General features: G+C 43.0%; 1 protein-coding gene across 1 annotated transcript in view; it reads right to left on the bottom strand.

The window, feature by feature from the left end:
* Positions 1-24,998, bottom strand: part of LOC120574078 (serine/threonine-protein kinase N1-like) — a 45,735-nt gene that overhangs the window by 3,997 nt on the left and 16,740 nt on the right. Inside the window, 12 exon segments of the mRNA XM_039824139.1 lie at positions 617-759; positions 1,511-1,587; positions 2,031-2,093; positions 2,262-2,498; positions 5,745-5,776; positions 6,945-7,017; positions 9,203-9,294; positions 12,147-12,237; positions 15,969-16,110; positions 18,059-18,134; positions 19,080-19,223; positions 23,549-23,658. Coding sequence (XP_039680073.1) covers positions 617-759; positions 1,511-1,587; positions 2,031-2,093; positions 2,262-2,498; positions 5,745-5,776; positions 6,945-7,017; positions 9,203-9,294; positions 12,147-12,237; positions 15,969-16,110; positions 18,059-18,134; positions 19,080-19,223; positions 23,549-23,658 — 1,280 coding nt within the window.

The following is a 24,998-nucleotide window of genomic DNA, read 5'->3' as shown; positions in this document are numbered from 1 at the left end:
ATCTTGTTAAAAGTATTTCAAATATGTATTACCTCTGGTATGAACTCCTCTTTGCAGACGACTTATAACCAGCGGTGGAATGTACCAGTACTGTACTTAAGTACAAATGTTCGTCAGCGTCAGAGCCAGGCTAGCTGTTTCCCTGTTTCCAGTCTTTATTTAGATTAGATTATATAATACTTTATTCATCCCACAATGGGGAAATTCACTTGTTACAGCAGCAGCAGTTATTCCACAATAAAAAACAGGCAAACAACAGACAATGTGCAAAAAGTACTGAATGAATGTAAAGTGGCATTATATAAAAAGTATTTTAAAGTAAAGAAAAGTACAGTGAGGTGGCCATAGTGCGAAAAATATTGTAATGTAAGCTAAGCTAACAAGCTGCTGGCTGTAGCTTTAAATTCATGTGTGTGTGTCACTTTTCCAGACAACCTTAAGGGATTTTATTTCACCCTGTTGACTTTTTAAGTGAGGACATTGTTGTGAATCAGTCGGTTGGGTGCTGCTAGGATGTTTTTATTGTGTTGCTGTTTTGTTGGTTTTTTGTGCCTCTAATTGCAGTGAAGTGCAATGACGAACTCTGACAATTGTAATTTCAACTCTGTATTCTTACCTCCCCGACCAACATCTCGTAGACGAGCACCCCGAGCCCCCACCAGTCCACTGCCCGTGTGTACGATGTGTCTGTCAGCACCTCCGGGGCCAGAAACTCTGGGGTCCCACAGAAGGTGCTGGTCCGGTCCCCATAGCCCATGCCTTTAGAGAGAAGAACGTGTGAACGGGTGGAGAAAAAGAAATATTTTTATTTGATGACTTGAAAATAGAAAAAAGAAAAAGAAACCTATAAAACTGCACAGCAGCAATTACATTAACTATCACTGTGGATAAAATCTAAATAATGCTAAATATGCTTGCCTTACTTCCTTCTTTCTACCGCCTTTTTCCAAGTTTTTGTCTTTTTTTAAAGGTTTTTGTTGCTTTTTCCCATCAGCATTTAAATGTTTTCCAGGGTACAAGGCTGTAGTTTAGTAAATCTATCGCTGACATCGCTGTACTGTTCCTCTTTGTATAGACGGGTTTTTTTTCTACCAAAAATGAATGAATATATATATATATATATATATATATATATATATATATATATATATATATATATATATATATATATATATATATATTATTATTGACCACAGCATGAGTTAACGGGAAATGTGCAATCATCAAAATGAAGTGCAATACAAGGGGGAGGATGTGTTGTGGTTCTCTTCTGTTCTTCTGTGATTGTGAGGACAGGTTGGGGGAGGGGGGGTCTTGTGTGAGCTTATTAGATGTTCATTGAAGCATTGGATAAGATAATGTATGATAATGTTTCTATGTAGGTTAACTGTATGTTTATTGTGTGTTTATGTGTCGCCATTTCGTTTCTCTTGAATGCCCGAGATTCATTTCTGCTATAGGAGACAATAAAGGCTTCTCTTCTCTTCTCCAATAAATAACAAGCACTCACCTTCTTTACAGAGCCCAAAGTCTGCTATCTTCACAAAACCCTCTGTGTCGAGCAGCAGGTTGTCCAATTTAAGATCCCTGACAAAGAAAAGGAAGTGGAGTCATGTCAATTATTCAGTGCTATGAAAACTACAATCACCACCTGTCCAGACTCACATCATAATATACTTTATGTCACAAAGAGTTTGAAGCAATTCAATAAAAAGGTATTTTTGTTTTAGCGAAATGTAGATGCTGTGGACACAGTGATGCTGATACTTTTCCATGTGTAGTGAAGCTACAGTAGCCAGGGTTTTATGTTCTCTGCAAAGACAAAATAAATCTCCAAAATCTCTTCAGAAGAGCAGTCACAGCGCTAACTTGCTCTGGTGTTTGTAAAGCATTAAAGTTTAACAAATAAGGGTTCACAATAGAAAAGTTCCTTTTTCATTAACCGCATTTGGCGAGTGCTAATGTCAAGCCCTGCATACAGCCATGGTGCGGAGGCATAAAGTACAGCCAGTACATATCAAAGTACTCACCGATACACAATCTTATGGTCATGAAGGAACTGCAGACCCAGGACCACACAAGCCGAGTAGAAGCTGCAGAAAGAAAGATAAGTGAACATACAGTATTGGCGCTACATACCTCTACATATTGGCGCATCTTCGTACATTAATAAGATGCATATAGACGTGGACACATAGAGCTTTTCGAGAAGCTTTCATCCGGTTGAACACACACAAACCGACAAAGACAGCAGAACTCACACAGCGCGTGGCTCAGAAAAGACGTCGGCATGTATGTGCATCATGAGGTCTCCTCCCGCTGTGTACTCCATGACAAAACACACATGTTCTGGCGTCTGGAAACATGCAAACAGGTTGACCAGGAAGGGGTGGTGGGAGCCGTTGACGGCCTCAAAGATCCGCTTCTCACACATCAGACTGGAGACAGACAGGGGGGGCGGTGGGGGAGGGAGGATGGGGGCGAAGGAGACACTTAAACTTAGAAAACTTTAATGTCCCCGAGAAGCAATTTGTTGTACAGTACAGGCATATAGACGCATAATCCACAACACAAACACTGAACCAGACATCTACAGCACTATTTATCTAACATATCAATAAATAGAATACAGTAAAAGGAGAATATAGAACAATGTCATAAATAAATAAAATAAAACTACTGCACATTATTCTACTTCACATCTATTCCTCCGGTCATAACTCCTCCCTACACCTTATTTAATTGGGTTATTGCCATGAGAATGAATGAGGTTTTTGCTTGGTTGGTTCTGACATTAGGGGCTCCATTGTGGTAGACTGCAGGGAGAGGTGAGGGGAGTGGTAATTGAAGGAAGGTATCTTGCGGCCTGTTGGCTCCACCCCCGAGCCTTATATGGACTTCTTCTTCCAACAAGGACAGGCTGGAATTAATTAGGTGATTGGGGTTTTGGAGGGAAAAGGGGAAGCAGGTTTTTGAACTGAAAACAAAAAAGAACCAGAGAGGAAAAGGAGGGGAGCTGAGTGAGACAGAGTGGTGGAAAGTACTGAGTAGTGAACTCAACTAAAACTGTGTGACTCAGGCCCCGTTTACACAAAGGGAAGACGCAGATATTTTCCTGTGGTTTGGCCTCATTTACAAGAAAACCTTGTTTTTAATCACAGAAAACGATTATTTCTAAAAACTCCGGCCAAAGTGGAGATTTTGGAAAACTTCGTTTGCACGTAAACTGAGACAAACGGAGAGAGAGACAAACTGAGAGAGAGAAAGAGGAAGTGATTGGTTGCCGTTGTTGCTATTTTCTGGATTCTGATTGGCTAACGTGGGCTTGAGCTTCTCGTTACACCCACCACCTACAGGTCTGGCGTGCTCTAGACTGCATATATATATATATATATATATATATATATATATATATATATATATATATATATATATATATATATATATATATATATATATACATACACACACGGGTACATGTAAAACACTTTTCTGAAAACGGAGAGGTTGAAATGTCAGTTTATGAAAATAGCCGGCCACATGTAAACGTAGCATAAGTGGTGTGACCTGGACTGGCTGATTACCCCCCCCCCCCCGTACCAAACTGTTCTGGATGAGGACCCGTTTGTGGATTACCTGTGGATAAAAGACGACGAGAATGGATTGTGGACAGTGAAGCAGTGGACGGTGAAGTAGTGTGGAAATTCCCCTCCTACGCTGTAACTTATCCTTCATAAACTTTTCAACTATTTTCAACTGTACTCCTGGTGCCTCCTTGTCTTACTGAACTAGTGACGTGGACACCCACAGCCCTGGGCTTGCCACACTACGACTGGAAGGGAGCGGCTTGAACCCTAACTGTTGGGTTAGGGCCGATTAGGGCTGCACAATTAATCACAATTTGATCCAAATCGCAACATCGACTAGTGCAATATCCAAATCACAGGAGAGCGCAATATTTGTTAAAGGAAAAATATGTGTCAAACTGTTGTGAATGAAGTAGTGTGGAGCTGCAGAGACGTCCCGGCCTACACATCCTGTCCTACAGACTAGGGATGTAACAATTACCGGTGTAACGGTAAACTGTGATACAAATGTTGACGATGGGCGCCCAGTTAGCTCAGTTGGTAGAGCGGGCGCCCATATATAGAGGTTTAGTCCTCAACGCAGCGGGCCCGGGTTAGACTCCGACCTGCGGCCCTTTGCTGCATGTCATCCCCTCTCTCTCTCTCCCCTTTCATGTCTTCATCTGTCCTGTCAATAAAGGCCTAAAAATGCACCCAAAATGTTGACGATTACAATTAGCGTTTTAATACCGAAAACGGTGATTTAATTTTACTTTAAGGTGTTCATGTGTACAGTTTTACATTTTAATTTTGATTGTAAAGAAAACAAGTATATAATTCGTGGTGTTTCTTTGATTTGTTTACATATTGTTCTTTGTGTCTTGGCTTGAATGTTTGGATTTGTTCCATCCATCATTTAAAGCTGCACTACTGGAAATGTTCCTGACCAATCAGCTGTTTCCACGCTGAACCCTTGTTCCTTTGATGTTAAAAGTTGCACTTTTAGGTTTTGCCCATATTTTTTGTAATATGATAAACACTGTTTACACTTTTTGAAACTATTGCAGCTTGTGTAGACCTATCAATGCTTTCTGAACACACTTATACCGCGATAATACCGAAAACCGTGATCATTTTGGTCACTATAACCGTGAGGTTACATTTTCATACTGTTACATCCCTACTACAGACTACAGAAAACCTCTGGCAAAAATCACACTATAATCACTTTATTTTTTTTACATTTTTATATACAAAAATGATTCCCTCCGATATTGTGAATCAATATATGATAGTATGATATATATTGTATGATGATGAACATCATTATCATTATGGTTATCATTATTTAGGATATTATTCACCTTATGGTGGCAATGTACTGCATATAAATACTGACCCTTATAATACTGACCCTTATGGGTATATGTAAGCGTGTATGTATGTATGTACAGTATGTATGTATGTATGTATGTATGTAGGTAAGTGTATGCATGCATATGCAAACACACTGTATGCATGTATGTAGAAAGTTATCTGGGTAAATGTACATGTTCTTTAGTTTTTTTTGTATAATTTATTGTAATTTATAGTATACCTTTCTTGGCTTGTACATTCTTTCCTTGTCAATTTGTTTGTTACTCTTAACCCTTGTGTTGTCCTTTGGGTCCCAGTGACCCGAAGGACAACACAAGGATTATGTACTTCCCTTTACTTTGTTGAGAATTGCTCTCTAAACAAGGGTTAATACAGCACCTTAGTTCTTGTTTGTACAGCATTTTGGTCAGCTTAAACTGTGTTTAAATGTGTTCTAGAAATAAACTTTACTTACTTACTTTACAAGAAACAGGGTTTAGAGAGCAATTCTCAACAAAGTAAAGGGAAGTACATAATCCTTGTGTGGTCCTTCGGGTCACTGGGACCCGAAGGACCACACAAGGGTTAAAAAATGTGAGAAGGGGTGGGCCTTATATAAGCTGAAGCTTCTGACCCTACCCTTTGGTTACGACCAATAAAAATGCATTCATCATCATCGCAATCATTGCAATATCAGTCCAAATAATGTCAGTTTGATATGTCCCTCATATGGTGCAGCCCTAACACCGATCACATGATTTGACTGAATTATTTTTTTTTAGGGTGGTTTTTTTTTGGTGGGTTTTGGTTGATGAGTGCGACCTGGCTGTCCTTTTGTACTCTGACAGCAACACCTGGAGAGATTCATATTCAAAAATTCAAAGAGTTATTGTGTGTCACATAATGATAGAAAATTGTCTTCGGTTTGGGGCTCGCAGACCACATAACAAACACATGAACTCCCATGAAAGACTCGCATAAATGACATTAAAAGCAGACTACAACAACTTTTCCTCCAATAAAAGCAGGAAATGAAAGGTTTTTCATTACCGTGGGATCCCTGAATATAAAAATATAGAATAGAACAGGTCTTTCTTTGTCATTGTCACAGGGACAATGACATTTAAAGTGCTTTCCAGTCCGTGCATCATTCATTGAGTCAATACAAATATAATGTAAGTGCTAGTGTTACTTAAATAAGAATAAATAGAAACATATAGCAGCATACATAAACACACCCAGTCATGGCATAAAACAGTATGAACATACATCTACAGACATGCATACTTTCTGTCATTGCATTGATCTATTTCACATCAGCTTCCATTATACAGTATATACATAATATATACACATTATATATTGCAGTAGGATAAAAACTGTGTAAAATAGGAGCGGTGTTTGAAACCACTCCCTCATTCACTCACTCTTCCCTATATAGTGTTTATTAAATAGTCAACCAGGTTTTGGACACTAAACTGAAAACATGGTTGAGTCTGTAGATGCGCTGGTCATTTGTGTGACGGAGGCGGGCGCGCCCGGCATCATGTACACAAACCAGAAACTAAAATACTTCTAATACTTCCCTGGAACAAACCAAGCACTCAGGAGGAGGGTAAAATGTATATTATATATGTTGCATGTTACATTTCCACAGTTTAGAAACAAAAGCCCGTTCCATTTTTCCCTTTTCAGGACCTTCTGCTTCTTCTTCTCCTCCGGGAAAACACGAGCGTGTTGCATTGTGGGTATACAGGAGTAAAATGTAGGCAACATCAGCTCAAATAAGCTGTGCATTGTGGGTATTTGTGAATGAAATTAACCGCAGAGAACTACAGAGACCACTACAAAATGGCGAACACACTACTGTAATAGTGCACTATTTCTTTCTAACACAGCTATTGATTTGTGCAATTTTAAATATTTTGCTGTAACGATTCAAGATGATAAAACTGGAGAAATTACAAATGTTTCATTCCATTAAATATATACATCCAATGAGGGAAAAAGAAGTGTGAGTACCTTCCCAAAGTGGCCTCTGCCGAGCACTGCTATCAGCTTGAAGTCCTGAAGGCAGAGAGGGCCTCTGCTTGGTCTGAGAGAGATTAGAGGCAGATTATAGCCACTGCATGCAGCATAATAACACATGATGTCATACAATGGTGCTCATAAATGAATGCTAAAGTTGACTAAAAAGAGGAATAAAAAAAATCATCTCTTGGAAATTATTCTTAATGGCTTAATTAAAAGAAATAGGAAAGATCCAACCTTTAAGAACACATGGGGTACTTTCCATAAGATCATCTCTCAATGCAACAAACCAGATATTAGGCTAACTGAAATAAAACCATGTTAATCTCTCGTTATGGTGAAGGGTATGTGATGATGTGGGGGTATGGTGAAGGGTATGTGATGATGTCGGGGGGCTATTTTAATTCCAAAGGCCAAGGGAACTTTATCAGGATGCATAGTATCCTGGATCCATGAAATAACTGGCCTTTCAAAATAAAAGTCTGCCTGCCTCTATGGGAATTTAACATAGGGGTGGACTGACTTATGCCCCCTGTATTTTAAGGAAGAACATTTATTTATTTACGATACATTATTCATTCACAAAGAAAACTGGTGTCCTTAAAGGTTGGATTTTTCCTAATTTTTTTTTAATTAAGGCATTAAGATCAATTTCCAAAAGATGATTTTTTTTATTCCTCTTTTTAGTCAACTTTAGCATGGGTTCATAAACTCATGAGCACCACTGTATTAAAACGTGCCTCATACGATCAACAACATTGAAAAAGCACTACATGTCAAACCTCCATAGAATCTAGGTTTTGTTTTTCCACGAGAAAGGCGAATACTGTTCAGTAAGTGACTCTTAAAAAAAAAATGTCCCCATGTTTCTGTGTCTAAGTGAGTGATGGGAACAACAATCTTTGACATTGGTCCAGTATTAAGAAAAAACAAGCTGCAATGTGACATTGATGGGCAGTTATGCACCTTCTAAAAGTGCTCTTTTTGCCTCCGACAGCCTGAGATTATAATTCTAAGTATTGTCGCCAAACCCACCAGACTCCATGTAAATAATCAGGACTTTTATCATCGTAAAACACACTTCATTGAAAGTGTACAGAAACTATATAAAACTATCAAAAGCCGTCTTGGTTCATCTTTCCACTGTTCCAACAATCACCACTCTGGTTTGGTTGAAATAAACCCTTAATTCACCCATTTACATGTGGAGATATGCTGGCTCTATACACGCTAAAAGTCCTGATTATTTACATGGAGTCTGGTGGAGATATGCTGGCTCTATACACGCTAAAAGTCCTGATTATTTACATGGAGTCTGGTGGAGATATGCTGGCTCTATACACGCTTAAAGTCCTGATTATTTACATGGAGTCTGGTGGAAATATGTTGGCTCTATACACGCTAAAAGTCCTGATTATTTACATGGAGTCTGGTGGAGATATGCTGGCTCTATACACGCTAAAAGTCCTGATTATTTACATGGAGTCTGGTGGAGATATGCTGGCTCTATACACGCTAAAAGTCCTGATTATTTACATGGAGTCTGGTGGAGTCTGGTGATGGTGATTTCGGGGCTGTTTCATGTTAAACTATCTCTGTAGGGATCCTTTCCATAATGTTGTCAGACACCTAGAAGCTCAATACTGGACCAATTACAAAGACTTGTGTCCACATCCGTCACTTAGACACCAATTCATGGGAAAATAGGGTCCAGGTTGGTCCAGTCCATGTTTCAGCATCCAGCACAGCGAAGTATTTCTAATTTTTTCAGCGACATATGCTGTGATCCACATTAATGATGACTTTACTTCCACGTGTTAAAAAAAAAAAAAAAAAAGAGATTACGACACAGGACCATATTGTGTGTGCGTGTGTGTGTTGGTGTGTGTGTGTGTGTGTGTGTGTGGGGTGGCGGGTAGGGTGTCAGGTGCCAAGCTGTGTTGGCCATAATGCAAAAACATATGCTCAGGTGTCTGTGTGTGTGTACCAAGCAGTGTTGACCATGATGCAAAAAGATATGCTCAGGTGTGTGTGTGTGTGTGTGTGTGTGTGTGTGTTTGCGCGTGTGCGCGTTTGCCCGTGTGTGTGTGTGTGTGTGTGTGTGTGTGTGTGTGTGTGTGTGTGTGTACCAAGCAGTGTTGGCTATGATGCAAAAATATATGCTCAGGTGTGTAGGTGTGTGTGTGTGTGTGTTTGCTCGTGCGAGTGTGCATGTGTGTGTTCATGCGTGCGTGCGTGTGTGTTTGCACCTGCGTATAGAGTTCTGGGACAGCGATCTGGTTGGCTGCTGGTGAAGAGCGGCGTCCGGCGTGGACGGGGGTTCAATGACCGCCATCTGTTCCTGAGAAACACCACAGAAGAAGAAGGAGGAGGAGGAGGAGGAGGGCAGAGACAAAGGAGAACACCCGCACGTCAATTTAGCTTCACAAGCCCGCCTACTTTTTGTCGCTTTTTGTGAAGTTTGTGTCACTTCTGCCGATGCTTGGCGTCTTTACCGATGTTTTTTTCCCAATGTTTTTGTGGCTTTTTCTCTGATGGCTAAGTTACTTTATCGCTGACTTTCTGGGTTCTTTATGTCGACCGAGCTGTAAGTGAGAAGGCTATGTGAGACATGCAATAGTACAGTAACAGATGCTTGACTTTTTTGATGACATAAAAGCATGTGAACAAACTAAACATGTCTGGCCCCTGATGGGAGTCTTATTTTCCAGTGTGGCCCTCTGAGAAGCTGAGGTTGACCCCCCTGTGAGGGAAAACGACTACGGCTGGGTACCTTTTAGACACCGACCAAATTGCCTCTAAAGTATCGAGGATCTAAAAAATGCCTCGTCATTCAATACACAACTTCAATCCCTAAGGAGTTAATCTCTTCAGCGTCAGTGAGCCAATCAGCACGCAGCATGCTTCTACAGAGATCTAATAAAGTCTGTGATTGGCTGACTCATGTAGTAAGAGCTGAAAAATAGATTAAAAGATTTGTGCCGTAATGTGTAATGTTGTAATTTCTTTGGACCTGAACGATTTGGGAAAAAAAAAATCTAATTACGATTTTCCTGCCAGATATTGCGATTTATAATTTTTTTTTAGCTACATAATGCACCTTTTGCGGTCATGTTAAATCAAATAATACAAAATAAATGACAGATCCACTGAAAATAGGACATTTCTGTAAACAATCAGTGATATGTATGAGAGAGAGACACACACACACACACACACACACACACACACACACACACACACACACACACACACACACACACACACACACACACACACAGTTTGTAGCTGCAGCCAGCCCCCCTGCTGGCTGGCAGCCTCCCTCCTCCCTCTTCCTGTCCACTCTGCTCCTTGCTCAACACTAATTAGTCCTCTAAAAAACAAAAAAAATCATCAGAGTAATTAATCCCATAATACTTCAGCTCCGCTGAACACACCATCTGCCACAGGCGCTCTGCTCCTCTGACTCTCTCTCTGTCTCTCTCTGTCTGTCTGTCTCTCTCTCTGTCTCTCTCTGTCTCTCTCTGTCTCTCTCTGTCTGTCTGTCTCTCTCCGTCTCTCTCTCTGTCTCTCTCTGTCTGTCTGTCTCTCTCTGTCTGTCTGTCTCTCTCTCTGTCTCTCTCTCTCTCTGTCTCTCTCTCTGTCTGTCTCTCTCTGTCTCTCTCTGTCTGTCTGTCTCTCTCTCTCTGTCTCTCTCTGTCTCTCTCTGTCTCTCTCTGTCTGTCTGTCTCTCTCCGTCTCTCTCTCTGTCTCTCTCTGTCTGTCTGTCTCTCTCTGTCTGTCTGTCTCTCTCTCTGTCTCTCTCTCTCTCTGTCTCTCTCTGTCTGTCTGTCTCTCTTCGTCTCTCTCTCTCTCTGTCTCTCTCTGTCTGTCTGTCTCTCTCCGTCTCTCTCTCTGTCTCTCTCTGTCTGTCTGTCTCTCTCTCTGTCTCTCTCTCTCTCTCTCTGTCTGTCTGTCTCTCTCCGTCTCTCTCTCTGTCTGTCTGTCTCTCTCTCTGTCTCTCTGTCTGTCGCTGTTGTCTCCAAAATTATAATTTGCTTTATTGTCGTGACCATAACTAAGCACTGGGAATGTTGCGATAAGTAAATGGACTGTTTTTATACACACACACACACACACACACACACAGAGAAACAGACAGACACACACACACACACAGAGAGCGAGAGAGAGACAGACACACACACACACACACACACACACACACACACACACACACACACACACACACACACACACACACACACACACACACACACACACACACACACACACACACACACACACAGAGAGATAAGCCAGAACGTAAGAAAAGAAATCCTAAATTAAAATGAAAGCTGAGAAGAGTGAGACCTCTTCCTGCAGCTCTGCCCTCTCCTCTCTCTGTTTAGCCCCTCCCATAACCAATTAACCAACTGTTTATTAAAATTAAAAGGCTCTAAAAGTCTTTTGATGTCGCTGCATCTATCCAAAACTGTGTTTTAAATGCGAGAAAGTCAATATCATTTGAAAGGAATATGCACGTGCAAGGAAACAAAGGGTCAGGACCCCCAAAAAAAGTAACGAGGAACTCTTTTTGCAACATCACAAAATGTTAGAAAATAATCTGAAAAAATATAAAGAAAAGTATGATCAGAATGGCATTTTGTCTGATGTTACCATCCACGTAAAATAGGTCGTGTATTGTAAAAAGTTGAGGGTCGATAAGCTGTGGCTTCTGCCTGCACTTTTTGAATAAAAGAATCTTTGGGTAACCTTTTACTCCAAGGGATATATACATATATATATACATAAGAGTGACATGACACTGTCATAACACCTAATCTCTGTCTGTCTCTCTCTTTCTGTCGGTCACATTATTTTCTTCTGTTTGTGTTCTTCACACTGGGGTAAGTACCGTGGATTTGGCCTTGATGAAATTAAAGCTCCCCTCCATCCAATTATGTCTCATTAAAGCTGTCTCCCTGAGTTTCCAGTTCTCCGTTTCTCCAATCATTCTTTCCTCCCGCTGCTCTGGCGCTCTTAGATTTCACACCGTGACTGGAGCACTGTGTCCAAACCAAACGCTGCAGCTAGGAAGTCAGCAAAAAGAGTAACATGATAGTGTCGAGATGCCCATCTTTCCCCCATGCTCTGCCTCCCTTCCTCTCTGGCCTCCATCCCTCTCCCTCCCTCTCCCTCCCTCTCTCTCACCAAGGAAGCCGGTGCGTCCACCACATCTCTCCGGATATCAGCTTTGGGGGGAGAGTCGCTGCCCAGATTCAACTTCTCCACGGAGATTTCTCTGCACACACAAAGAGAACAAATCAGATGTTCTGTAACGGAGGCACGCATCGAAGCCCGGAGGCTGAAACTGGAACTCAGCGCTGGGGAAGGAAGATGATAAAGGGGAGACACTAACGGTGACTAGAGTCAATATTTTATCTCACAGATTTCAACATGAAACTTGCCCAGTTGCATCCATTTTCACCACGTTTTTAGGGTATAAAATGTGTTGGCTGAACAAAGCTGAACAAAGCCCTGTGGAAGAAGCTTCAGAATGTAGACAGGAATGAAAGTGGGAAGTTTGGCCAGGGTTTCTGCAGGTTTTACCAAGACTTTTTAAGACCTTTTTAAGACCTTTATGAATGAAATGTAAGACCTATATCACGACACACAAGCACAGTGTAATGCAGTCACAAAAGTACTTGCAAAGTAAATAAATGTATTCAAATTGAATAAAAGTGACACGCAGTAATAATAGTCTTTACATATACAGTAGAGATGCACCGATTACAACTTTCTAGGCCAATTCTGATTTCTGATTTTCTTTGAGTTAGGCCAGCCGATACCAATTTTAGCCGATACCGATTTTATTTTTTCTAACCACTTTACAGCACACACAAATATGTATTTTCTATCTTTTCTTTCATAGAACATGTGTTGATCAGATAATGGATCACTATGAAATAGAACTATATCAATTACTCCTGGTGTGGGACATCCACACACATCTAAAGAGCAACGTTAGAACCATTTCCTTCTTTTCACATCTAATATCACACTAAAAGAAATGTGATTCTGGTTCTTGGTGTGGTCCCTCCACGCCCTGCTGTCTCCTCGCAGGTGTTGCATATTGCAAACTTGTTATCTTGACCTGCAGGTCACCGGTCATGGCCGAGCAAGTGAAAACCGGCCACTTCCGGTCACCGGCCGCTCTATCGGTGCATCTCTAATATATAGTGAATTATATTTGGACTAGAGAAAGAAAGAACGAACTATAACACCACAGAATATATAAAAAAACTAAAAACTTTCAGTAATCATTCGAGGTAGCGCTACATGGACGGAGGAAATGGACATCCTGTTTGAACTTATTTCAGACTTTTTTTTAAGACCTTTTTAAGGAGGTTTGAGCCCCCCTAAAATAGGTCTAAAATTGCCAATGTTTATAGGCATTTCTTTAAACCAATCACAATCGTCGTGGGCGGGGCTAAGCTCCGGACAGAGCCACGGTGCCTCTGCTAAATAGCCTCTGGAAGGAACTGGTTCTGGTGGAACATGTGGACGTTCAAAAGTAGTTTTAGTCGTGCAACAGAAAACTCCGATTGGACAGATAGTCTAGCTAGCTGTCTGGATTTACCCTGCAGAGATCTGAGGAGCAGTTAACCATAGTCCTCACAAATCCACCGGAGGTTAGAACCCCAACACAGAGACAGAGGAAGGGGACGCACATCTGGCCGAATTTCCGGAGCAATCCTGGAAGTGGAACGTCCTGGATATAGACTATTTAGAAAATAAACGGCTAAAAAAAAGAGGCAAACTTGAGAGCGAGTGCTGCTGGTGTCCAGTTCTGCACGCTGTGCATCAGATGAGACTTACTAACCAACTCAATCATGGCTTTGTTGTTGATTTTTTATTTTTTTTTGCAGATTAGTAGTCATTGGCCTGTCACGATAACTAATTTTGATACAATAAATTGTCCCAGAAATGTTTGCGATAAACGATAATATGGTTGTTCTGAGATATGATAACGGCATAATAATGCCGGTACACCTTTTCAATCATCAATAAACTTTTATTTCTAAAGAATATTTAACACTGGAACTGGAAGACCTTTTAAATATCCACAATAAATGAACAAAACTACCAAAAACAGTAAATAAAATGGACTCTCAATCTCTGTTAACAAAAAATGCACTGGAATAAACAGTCAAAAACAAGATATAAAAAATTATCGAGCAAATTTTTATTTATCATGCAATCAATTGATTAATTGAATTATTGCATATTGCGACAGGCCTAGTAGCATACCTGCCAACACTCCTGTTTTTCCCCGTTTCTCCCGTTATTTATCCCCTATCTCCTGGACCCCTCCCAGTTTGTTATTTCTCCCGGGAAACTCCCGTAATTTGCAGCATGGCCCAAACTCCTTAATAAATAATCAGACCAATAGGTTTGTCTAATGTTGACCAGTTGCCAGATCTTGTATGAAACGCATCCTATTCACACAATCAACCATATACAATGTAGAGTCTTTATCAACTCCTACATTAGGCCAATACGGTGTGGTCAGGGGAGAACTTGCTCGGACGCGTGCTCTGCGTGCCAATAATCAATGTCCACAATCTGTCTGCATTTCGGTGCTGTGACCCGTTTATTTTCAGTATAACGGCATGCTTACCGTCGCACGAGCATAGAGTCCATTTCATTTCTTTTCTGGTTTAGTTTCCTTGTCGAACAACTGAAACACTGCCCAAACTGACACGACTGAAATGGTAAAAAGCTGTCTGCTTTCCCCGCTTTCCACACACCTGTGTACCTGTGGCTGATGACCTTTATGCCTTCCCCAAAGGCCATGCTCCACCCAGTGCTCAAACATAAAACTGCACCTTGACATAACCAACATACTAGCCTATACAAATAAAGTGGTGAAATGGCTCCAACATACAATGTTCAACCCGTTCGTCACCTCAACCTGGCAACCTATAACCCAGTTGATCTCAGCGCTAGTTTCGCAGAAAGTTCAGACCCGAAAGCGAGCCGATAAAGATGGCAGGTGAAGGCGGTGTTCCCACAAAGAAATCGAAATACAGCTGTAAATATCAACAGTGTTGGGCCCAACAATTGACATGCATCTTACCCTAGTCATATCGACAACCTGCACGCTTTTTGTAAGGTGTGTCGCATTGATTTTAATGTAGCGCATGGTGGGAAAAATGACATCACCCAACACATTAAAGTGCCCATATTATGAAAAAAACACTTTTTCTGGTATTTGGGGTGTTCTTTTGTGTCTCTGGTGCTTCCACACACATACAAAGTTTGAAAAAAATCCATCCTTGGGTTTCTGAATGTGTCCTGCCTTCAGTCTCCTGGTGAGCTGGTCAAAATCGGCTCGGACTGTGACGTCACAATCCGAAATGAGCTGGCTAACCGCAACCGTTAGCTCGTAGCGTTAGTATTAGCATGCTAACGCTAATGCTAACACTAGCATGGTACCTCGTTCTCAATAGCAAAGCACTGCTACAACACACACAAGTTCACCATAATCTACAAAAGAACTACTTCCATGTGCGCCCTCATTTAGAAGTCTCCCAGCTAATCCTGCCTTGGAACTGACTGAAGTTGGAGAAACAGCCTTTCTTTTACTGTCTCTAGAGTTAGCTAGCTGACATGATCTACATCTGAGCTACTGAGCATGTGCGAGTGCAATCAAAGATAGTACAGAAGAAGAAGATGAAAAGAGGTCTCACTCTGTAGCTAAAACAGAAACCAGGTGAAAAGAGGATCTGCAGCAGTGAGAGAGAGCTGTGCAGTACAACAACAATATGGTGTTTTTTGAAAATTAAACCATGTAAACCGATTCTGGTACAACCTTAAAATACAGTTATGAACCTGAAAATGAGTATAATATGGGCGCTTTAAAACATAGCGGGTCTTACAGTAACCCCCTCCCATCCGTCACAAATCTCCCTGATTTTGAAAACCAAATGTTGGCAGGTGTGCCTAGCAGTCATACTGGGCGGTACCTACCCTGCGCTGTGTGTGAGCGTGCTGCTGGTGAAGCTGGGCGTGTAGGACGGTGTGTTGCTGCCACTGGGAATGGCGTTCCTGAGCAGGCGGACCCAGGTAGCGATGTCCACATTCATCTGACGAGCACGCACGAAGGCTTTCCCTGGAACATACAGAGTGGAATAGTCAGTAAACATCTTGAATAACTAAAATGGCGACTGCGTCTCATTATTGCCTGTATTTCGGAGGAGAAGATAAAGAGGATCCAGTAACGCTAACTTCAGCATCTGATGGAGAAAGGCCTCGTGTAGCTTTAAAAAGGTCCCATCGCATGAAAATGTCACTTTATGAGTTTTTTTTTTTAACATTAATATGAGTTCCCCCAGCCTGCCTATGGTCCCCCAGTGGCTAGAAATGGTGATAGGTGTAAACCGAGCCCTGGGTATCCTGCTCTGCCTTTGAGAAAATGAAAGCTCAGATGGACCAATCAGGAATCTTCCCTTTATGACATCATAAGGGGAAAGGTTACCTCCCCTTTCTCTGCTTTGCCCGCCCAGAGAATTTGGCCCCCCCATGAGAGAGAGACATCATGGCTTTCAAACGAGCAAAGTGGCAGTTGGTCAAGACCACACCACCCACCCTCCACCTTGCCCCCCCCCCCCTCTCCTCCTCAATAGCTACAGACACAGAAATGGCACATCCTAAGGAAAGCTCATTGTGGGACTGGCTCTAGTGGCTGGAATTCTGCACCAAGGCAGAATTTTGGGAAAGAGACTTCAGATACAGTATTAGGGGACCACTAAGGCCTATATAAAAGAGGCTTCAGACACAGTATTAGGGGACCACTAAGGTCTATATAAAAGAGACTTCAGATACAGTATTAGGGGACCACTAAGGTCTATATAAAAGAGACTTCAGATACAGTATTAGGGGACCACTAAGGCCTATATAAAAGAGACTTCAGATACAGTATTAGGGGACCACTAAGGTCTATATAAAAGAGACTTCAGATACAGTATTAGGGGACCACTAAGACCTATATAAAAGAACTTCACATATACAGTATTAGGGACCACTAAGGTCTATATAAAAGAGACTTCAGATACAGTATTAGGGGACCACTAAGGTCTATATAAAAGAGACTTCAGATCCAGTATTAGGGGACCAGTAAGACCTATATAAAAGAGACTTCAGATACAGTATTAGGGGACCACTAAGGTCTATATAAAAGAGACTTCAGATACAGTATTAGGGGACCACTAAGGTCTATATTAAAGAGACTTCAGATCCAGTATTAGGGGACCACTAAGGCCTATATAAAAGAGACTTCAGATACAATATTAGGGGACCACTAAGGTCTATATAAAAGAGACTTCAGATACAGTATTAGGGGACCACTAAGGTCTATATAAAAGAGACTTCAGATACAGTATTAGGGGACCACTAAGGTCTATATAAAAGAGACTTCAGATACAGGATTAGGGGACCACTAAGACCTATATAAAAGAGACTTCAGATACAGTATTAGGGGACCACTAAGGTCTATATAAATGAGACTTCAGATACAGTATTAGGGGACCACTAAGGTCTATATAAAAGAGACTTCAGATCCAGTATTAGGGGACCACTAAGGCCTATATAAAAGAGACTTCAGATACAATATTAGGGGACCACTAAGGTCTATATAAAAGAGACTTCAGATACAGTATTAGGGGACCACTAAGGTCTATATAAAAGAGACTTCAGATACAGTATTAGGGGACCACTAAGGTCTATATAAAAGAGACTTCAGATACAGGATTAGGGGACCACTAAGACCTATATAAAAGAGACTTCAGATACAGGATTAGGGGACCACTAAGGTCTATATAAAAGAGACTTCAGATACAGGATTAGGGGACCACTAAGGTCTATACACTATGATGGGAGTGTAACACTAAATCCCTGGAGAAGCCCTTTAAAGGCCAAAGTCTATGTTTCTCAAACTAATCTGAATTGAATGAGACCAGCAGGAATGACAAACAAATCCACCAGTGTGAAACACACAGCGTTTCTAACCCTTTACGAGTGAAGGGATAATCTATATTTCAGCTGTGAACACTTGGACGTACCGTGCTGCTTGGAGAAGACTTTCTTCTGCCTCTGGAGTTTTCGGCCTCTCTCTATTACCGGGTTAAAGAAAGTCACCTAAACACAAAGGACATGTTGAAACAACAAACTACAGTACGTGATGTATTAGTAAGGTAAACCGATCTATTGTTTGAAAAAATAACTTGATTGCAAAATTTATGAATATGTAAAATAATGGTCGACATGTATTGTTCCGCAGAGGATGGTGTGTGTGTGTTAGTGTGAGTGTGTGTGTGAGTGTATGTGTGTGTTTGTGAGTCTGTGTGTGTGTTAGTGTGTGTGTGTCTGTGTGTGCTTGTGTGTGTGTGTGTGTGTGTGTGTGTGAGTGAGTGACTGAGTGTGTGTGAGTGAGAGAGTGTGTGTGTGAGCATGTGTGTGTCTATAGGTGCGTGTGTGTCTCTCTCTCTCTGTGTGTGTGCTTGTGTGTGTCTCTCTTTCTGTGTCTGTGCATGTGTCTCTCTCTCTCTGTGTGTTTGTGTGTGTGTATGTGTTTGTGCGTGTGTGTGTGTGTGTGTGTGTGTTTGTGCGCGTCTCTGTGTGTGTGTGTCTCTGTGTGTGCGTGTGTGTGTTTGTGTGTGTGTTTGCGTGTGCGTCTCTGTGTGTGTGTGTGTGTGTGTGTGCGTGTGTGTATGTGTTTGTGCGCATCTCTGTGTGTGTCTCTGTGCGTGCGTGCGTGCGTGTGTGTGTCTCTGTGTGTGTGTGTCTCTGTGTGTGCGTGCGTTTGTGTGTCTCTGTGTGTGTGTGTGTGTGTGTGTGTGTGTGTGTGTCTCTGTGTGTGTGTGCTCTGTGTGGTGCGTTTGTGTGTCTCTGTGTGTGTGTGTGTGTGTGTGTGTGTCTCTGTGTGTGTGTGTGTGTGTGTGTGTGTGTCTCTGTGTGTGTGTGTGTGTGTGTGTGTGTCTGTGTGTGTGCGTGTGTGTGCGCCTCTCGGTGTGTGTGTGTGTGTGTGTGTGTGTGCCTCTCTGTGTGTGTGTGTGTGTGTGTGTGTGTGTGTGCGTGCTGTACCTCGGCCAGCAGCAGCCCCTGTGGCTCCAGCTCCAGCTGGACTCGGTGCCGTTGGTTGTCCAGGAACTCTTCCAGCTTCAGGTACTTCAGAGCGCACAGGGAGCGGTAATCTCTCCAGTACACTGCGATCTCCATCTCCCTGGACTAAACCACACACAAAAACACCAACAATGTAACATTCATTCAAATTCAAAACAACTTAATCCCCACTATAGGCAGCTTGTACACAGAGAAACATACAACAACATACATAACAATCAAATCCACTGAGGAGCTCAAATGTGGGAATAATCTGTATAATAACTGCACACTGGAAACGGGAAGTTTGGAAGTCAATTTGGATGGTGCAACAAGGCAGGTCTGCTTGGTTCTTTCAGGGAATGATTGTAAAGATTTATAAAGAATATGTTTAGGACATTTCCTCTCTAACTTGGAGGTTTTGGGACTGATTGTGGGGTTGCTGTGGACCAAGTCCACACAGAGATACACTGGTAAGAGCCAATCAGGTTTAACCATGGATCAGCTCATTTAAATAGCTCACGGTACTGTATTGTGTCAACAGTTAACCTAATATTGGATGTGGAGTTTTCTTTTCCAGGGTGCAAATGTTCCATCAGAACCAGTTCCTTCCTGAGACTATTTAGCAGAGCCACCATCGCTGCGTCCGGAGCTTAGCGCCGCCCAAGACGACTGTGATTGGTTTATAGAAATGCAAAACAACCCAAGTTTTTTTTTCCCCCTCCTATCCCAGAATGCATCGGTGGTGTAGCCAGACCTTCCTCCACAGTGCTGAGGACATACGATCTGGCAATGCGTTTGATGGCGTGTCCAGCATCAAGTTCAGGTGGAATCAAACTGAACGTACACGCCGCCGCCGACTTGAGCTTCTAAAGTTACCGGAAGTCATTCATGTTCAATGGAAGCTTCTCTCAGCTGCGAGGAGCGGCAAATCTGTCGGTGTCGCGTTTTGGGCGTTTTGAGCGTCCAGAGCGTCAATCCGAAAGTTGAAAGTATGTAAACTTTATGGTAATGAGCTATGGCGCGGTTCAGCGGCAAGCAGCGGCAAACGCCAGCAACCAATCGGAATATAGACGTCCTTCGCGCTGGCTGATCCTGGAGAAACATGCGATGTAAACTTTAGTTCCTACCGAACCATTAGTTCAGAGAAAGTGGAGGAAAAGCTCCTAATCGCCGTTGCTGGGTTCCCCTATCAGTTATGATATGACGTTGTTTGCGTATAGGGACCAGTTAACGTTACCTGCCGGTCACCTTGTCTCTAAACAGGTCACATGGTCTCTAAACAGTCACATGATCTCTAAACAGGTCACATGGTCTCTAAACAGGTCACATGGTCTCTAAACAGGTCACATGGTCTCTAAACAGGTCACATGGTCTCTAAACAGTCACATGGTCTCTAAACAGGTCACATGGTCTCTAAACAGTCACATGGTCTCTAAACAGTCACATGGTCTCTAAACAGGTCACATGGTCTCTAAACAGTCACATGGTCTCTAAACAGTCACATGATCTCTAAACAGTCACATGGTCTCTAAACAGGTCACATGGTCTCTAAACAGGTCACATGGTCTCTAAACAGTCACAAGAGGCTCGTTCAAGATGAGCCAGATCTGCGCAGAATCGATCACCGGCGATCGGCGCCCAATGCATGCCGGTTAGATTTGTGTCCGACTTGATCCCGACTTGCTCCGACGTCATGCACACGTGGGCAACGATAATCTCACGAGATCAAGGCAGCCGCAGTTCTGAGACGCAGGTAGCGCAGTTGCTTTTCACCAACTGCAAGAGCCAGGCGGACGCAGGTGGACCCAGGGCATGCTGGGAAACGCCGGCCTCTCAGCTGATCAAACAGCTGATTGGTTCAGAATCGACTCAACATGACGACGTTTTATATAAACTTTTTATTGATTTTCAATCGGAGGGATTTTAACTGTGATTTGTCTGATTTAAAAGCTTATTCTGTACAGGACACATGTTGTGAGGCTGATAGTTACGTTTAGAAGTCAGAGAGACTAAATCTGTTCAGGTTACGGATCATCTACAGTCTGTTGGTGATTAAAATCAGCAACAGATCGCATGGAGAGAATTTTGACAGCTACTTTGTCATAATAAAAACAACTGGAGACTGTGTAGGAGCTGATATAGGGGTCTGATAACATTTTATTAAATCGGAATCGGACCACCGTGTTTCTGTCACTTCCTGTTCATCCTGAAGGCTGCTGGAGTCAGCTGGAAAACTGTCCGATTTGAGAGCGGACTTTTGTCACCGCCCCCTGCTGCTGCCGCCTGCTCTCGTCTACTTTACAGGCGAGGCGCAGTTCATCTCGAACGAGCCTATGGTCTCTAAACAGTCACATGGTCTCTAAACAGGTCACATGGTCTCTAAACAGGTCACATGGTCTCTAAACAGGTCACATGGTCTCTAAACAATAGGCTCGTTCAAGATGAAGTGCGCCTCGCCTGTAAAGTAGACGAGAGCAGGCGGCAGCAGCAGGGGGCGGTGACAAAAGTCCGCTCTCAAGTCGGACAGTTTTCCAGCTGATTCCAGCAGCTGACAGCAGCCTTCAGGCTCAACAGGAAGTGACACAAACACTGTGGTCCGAATTCCGATTTAATAAAATGTTATCAGACCCATATATCAGCTCCTACACAGTCTCCAGTTGATTTTATTATGACAGAGTAGCTGTCAGAATGCTCTACATGCGATCTGTTGCTGATTTTAATCACCAACAGACTGTAGATGATCCGTAACCTGAACAGATTTAGTCTCTCTGACTTCTAAACGTAACTATCAGCCACACAACATGTGTCCTGTACAGAATAAGCCTTTAAATCAGACAAATAGCAGTTAAAATCCCTCCGATTCAAAATCAATGAAAAGTTTATATAAAACGTCGTCATGTTGAGTCGATTCTGAACCAATCAGCTGTTCGATCAGCTGAGAGACCGGCGTTTCCCAGCATGCCCTGGGTCCGCCTGCGTCCGCCTGGCTCTTGCAGTTGGTGAAAAGCAACTGCGCTGCCTGCGTCTCAGAACTGCGGCCACCTTGATCTCGTGAGATTATCGTTGCCCACGTGTGCATGACGTCAGAGCAAGTCGTGATCAAGTCGGACACAAATCTAACCGGCATGCATTGGGCGCCGATCGCCGGTGATCGATTCTGCGCAGATCTGCGCAGATCTGGCTCATCTTGAACGAGCCTAGTCACATGGTCTCTAAACAGTCACATGATCTCTAAACAGTCACATGGTCTCTAAACAGTCACATGATCTCTAAACAGTCACATGGTCTCTAAACAGTCACATGATCTCTAAACAGTCACATGGTCTCTAAACAGTCACATGGTCTCTAAACAGTCACATGATCTCTAAACAGTCACATGGTCTCTAAACAGTCACATGGTCTCTAAACAGTCACATGGTCTCTAAACAGGTCACATGGTCTCTAAACAGGTCACTTTGGCCCAATCCAAAAGTGAGCCCTGAGGACTAAGGACTAAGGACTCACAGACTGAACTGATCTCAGATGCTAGGTGAGTGAGTGTGTGAGGCCACATGGGCTCAGATAGGTATACATGGGATCGGGACAGCACTTCACCAGATCACATGTTACCTTGGCGACGTTTAATAACGAAGATGTTGCTGACACTTGCCGGTTTGGGAATTTTCATTTTAAGTTTGTTGCTTTCCACACGGCCGAGGCCCAGGAGACGGCTACCTGGTTCCAAGCTCTTGTTTTACCAGCTGGACACCAGGTCGGTCCGTTCCCTGGTCGTGTGGCGTGCTGTTGTTTACCTTCGTAATTTCCGGGTTTCCCTATCGTCTCCGCGGTAAACGTCACAACGCTTTGAACTGTGGGTAATTCCCTTTGGTGAAGTCTGCATCGATGCAGACTCACGGAAAGGGCTCGGTAAGTGTGTACTCAAACCCTCACGCCCTTTGAAATTCCACATTGGGACAACCCTAAAGCCCTTACGAATTTCGCGAGAACGCGCACCAAAATCCGTGAGTCTGTGAGTTCGGACTTTGGGATTGGGCCATGGTCTCTAAACAGTCACATGGTCTCTAAACAGTCACATGGTCTCTAAACAGTCCGCTCACAGTGTCCTGCACAGATCAACAGCTGGCTCTGCCTGCATTCGAGCTAACTGCTAACAGACACCGCTGCGACCAACAAACAACACACATTCTGTCCTTATCTGTCATTTATAAAAGGTTTCTGGTGTCAGTGTATTGGCCGTGCAGTCAGTGGCTGCTTGTGCTTTTTCTTCAATCGTGTGTTGAACATGATCAAACGTTGAACGCTGCCACGTCAGATCGGCCAAAGCATCAAACAGCTTCCCCGTACTTTCTGACAGGCGTCCTCGACAGGGCGGCGAGAGCTTCTTTTGCAGCTCAAGTCGGCGGCGGTGTGTACGTACAGTAACCGAGTGAGCGTGAGCTGTGTCTTACTCTCTCCAGCTCCAGAGTGAAGCTCTGGTCCCAGGCCTGCTCCCCGACCGTCCTCCACACCGTCTGACCCACCACGGTGTTCTCCAGCTTCAGCACGGCGCTCACCTCCGCTGTCAAACACACACAGCTACTGATCAACAGCAACACACACAGCTACTGATCAACAGCAACACACACAGCTACTGATCAACAGCAACACACACAGCTACTGATCAACAGCAACACACACAGCTACTGATCAACAGCAACACACACAGCTACTGATCAACAGCATGCACACACACAGCTACTGATCAACAGCATGCACACACACAGCTACTGATCAACAGCAACACACACAGCTACTGATCAACAGCATGCACACACAGCTACTGATCAACAGCATGCACACACAGCTACTGATGAACAGCAACACACACAGCTACTGATCAACAGCAACACACACAGCTACTGATCAACAGCATGCACACACAGCTACTGATCAACAGCAACACACACAGCTACTGATCAACAGCAACACACACACAGCTACTGATCAACAGCATGCACACACACAGCTACTGATCAACAGCAACACACACACAGCTACTGATCAACAGCATGCACACACAGCTACTGATCAACAGCATGCACACACAGCTACTGATCAACAGCAACACACACACAGCTACTGATCAACAGCATGCACACACAGCTACTGATCAACAGCATGCACACACACAGCTACTGATCAACAGCAACACACACAGCTACTGATCAACAGCAACACACACACAGCTACTGATCAACAGCATGCACACACAGCTACTGATCAACAGCAACACACACACAGCTACTGATCAACAGCAACACACACAGCTACTGATCAACAGCAACACACACAGCTACTGATCAACAGCATGCACACACAGCTACTGATCAACAGCAACACACACAGCTACTGATCAACAGCAACACACACAGCTACTGATCAACAGCAACACACACAGCTACTGATCAACAGCAACACACACAGCTACTGATCAACAGCATGCACACACACAGCTACTGATCAACAGCATGCACACACACAGCTACTGATCAACAGCAACACACACAGCTACTGATCAACAGCAACACACACACAGCTACTGATCAACAGCAACACACACACAGCTACTGATCAACAGCAACACACACACAGCTACTGATCAACAGCAACCACACACAGCTACTGATCAACAGCATGCACACACAGCTACTGATCAACAGCATGCACACACACAGCTACTGATCAACAGCATGCACGCACACAGCTACTGATCAACAGCAACAACACAGCTACTGATCAACAAGCACAAACACACAGCTACTGATCAACAGCAACACACACAGCTACTGATCAACAGCAACACACACAGCTACTGATCAACAGCAACACACACAGCTACTGATCAACAGCAACACACAC

Source organism: Perca fluviatilis, chromosome 15 (genome assembly GCF_010015445.1).
Source record: "Perca fluviatilis chromosome 15, GENO_Pfluv_1.0, whole genome shotgun sequence".
Taxonomy (NCBI): Eukaryota; Metazoa; Chordata; class Actinopteri; order Perciformes; family Percidae; genus Perca; species Perca fluviatilis.
This window is presented reverse-complemented; position numbering and strand designations above follow the sequence as displayed.